Source organism: Cyprinodon variegatus, unplaced genomic scaffold (genome assembly GCF_000732505.1).
Source record: "Cyprinodon variegatus isolate N-32 unplaced genomic scaffold, C_variegatus-1.0 Scaffold247, whole genome shotgun sequence".
NCBI lineage: Eukaryota > Metazoa > Chordata > Actinopteri > Cyprinodontiformes > Cyprinodontidae > Cyprinodon > Cyprinodon variegatus.
The window spans coordinates 923,903-924,510 of record NW_015150700.1 but is presented as its reverse complement, the minus strand read 5'-3'; the positions used below and the strand labels follow the sequence as shown (position 1 = coordinate 924,510).

Here is a 608-nt window from a genome sequence, read left to right as displayed (position 1 = left end):
AATGGCTGCTGCTGTAAATCTTTTCGGAAACCTTGGAAGGTTTAGTTTAGCTTCTAAAGCTTCAGCATCAGGAGCAGAAAGGATATGAATGAATAAGAATCCTGATGGAAAAGATCCTCAGATTGCTAAAGGGACTCAGCAGGTAACATGCTGGCTCAGCATTGAACCTGTAGATGATGTTTCCTTTACTGAGAACGATGAAGGTCTGCAGAGACAGAGGAGAAAGAAAAAAATATGGAGTCAAAGTTATTTTCTCAGCATTATTATAACTTCATATTTTTTGTTTTGCATCCTAATTCGACTAAAGCCTGTATTTGAATAAATCAAAAGCCAGAGTGTTATAGTTTAATCTTTGATTGAATCTGAGCAGCCAGTCTGTGCTGGGTTGACTGATCATTACGTTGGTTATTTCATTGCATAAAAAACCATAATTCGTATCAAAACAGAGACAATATTAGATTTAACAGTCAAGGCAATTTATCCTTTAACCTCTGCATCCAAATGCAGCCATCTTTTTGAGAGAGCATAAACAATAATTGTTGAAACTGGGTTCCAGGGTGAACAGATCTGATAACTCTAGTTTCATGTCTCAGTTTATACACGCCAGC

At 37.0% G+C, this 608-nt stretch overlaps 1 protein-coding gene across 1 annotated transcript in view; it reads right to left on the bottom strand.

Moving 5' to 3' along the window:
* The window catches only part of LOC107089315 (sodium channel protein type 4 subunit alpha B-like), a 58,434-nt gene that overhangs the window by 32,336 nt on the left and 25,490 nt on the right, over positions 1-608 (bottom strand). The window contains exon 4 of the mRNA XM_015382038.1: positions 87-205. Coding sequence (XP_015237524.1) covers positions 87-205 — 119 coding nt within the window. The remainder of the gene's footprint in view (positions 1-86; positions 206-608) is intronic.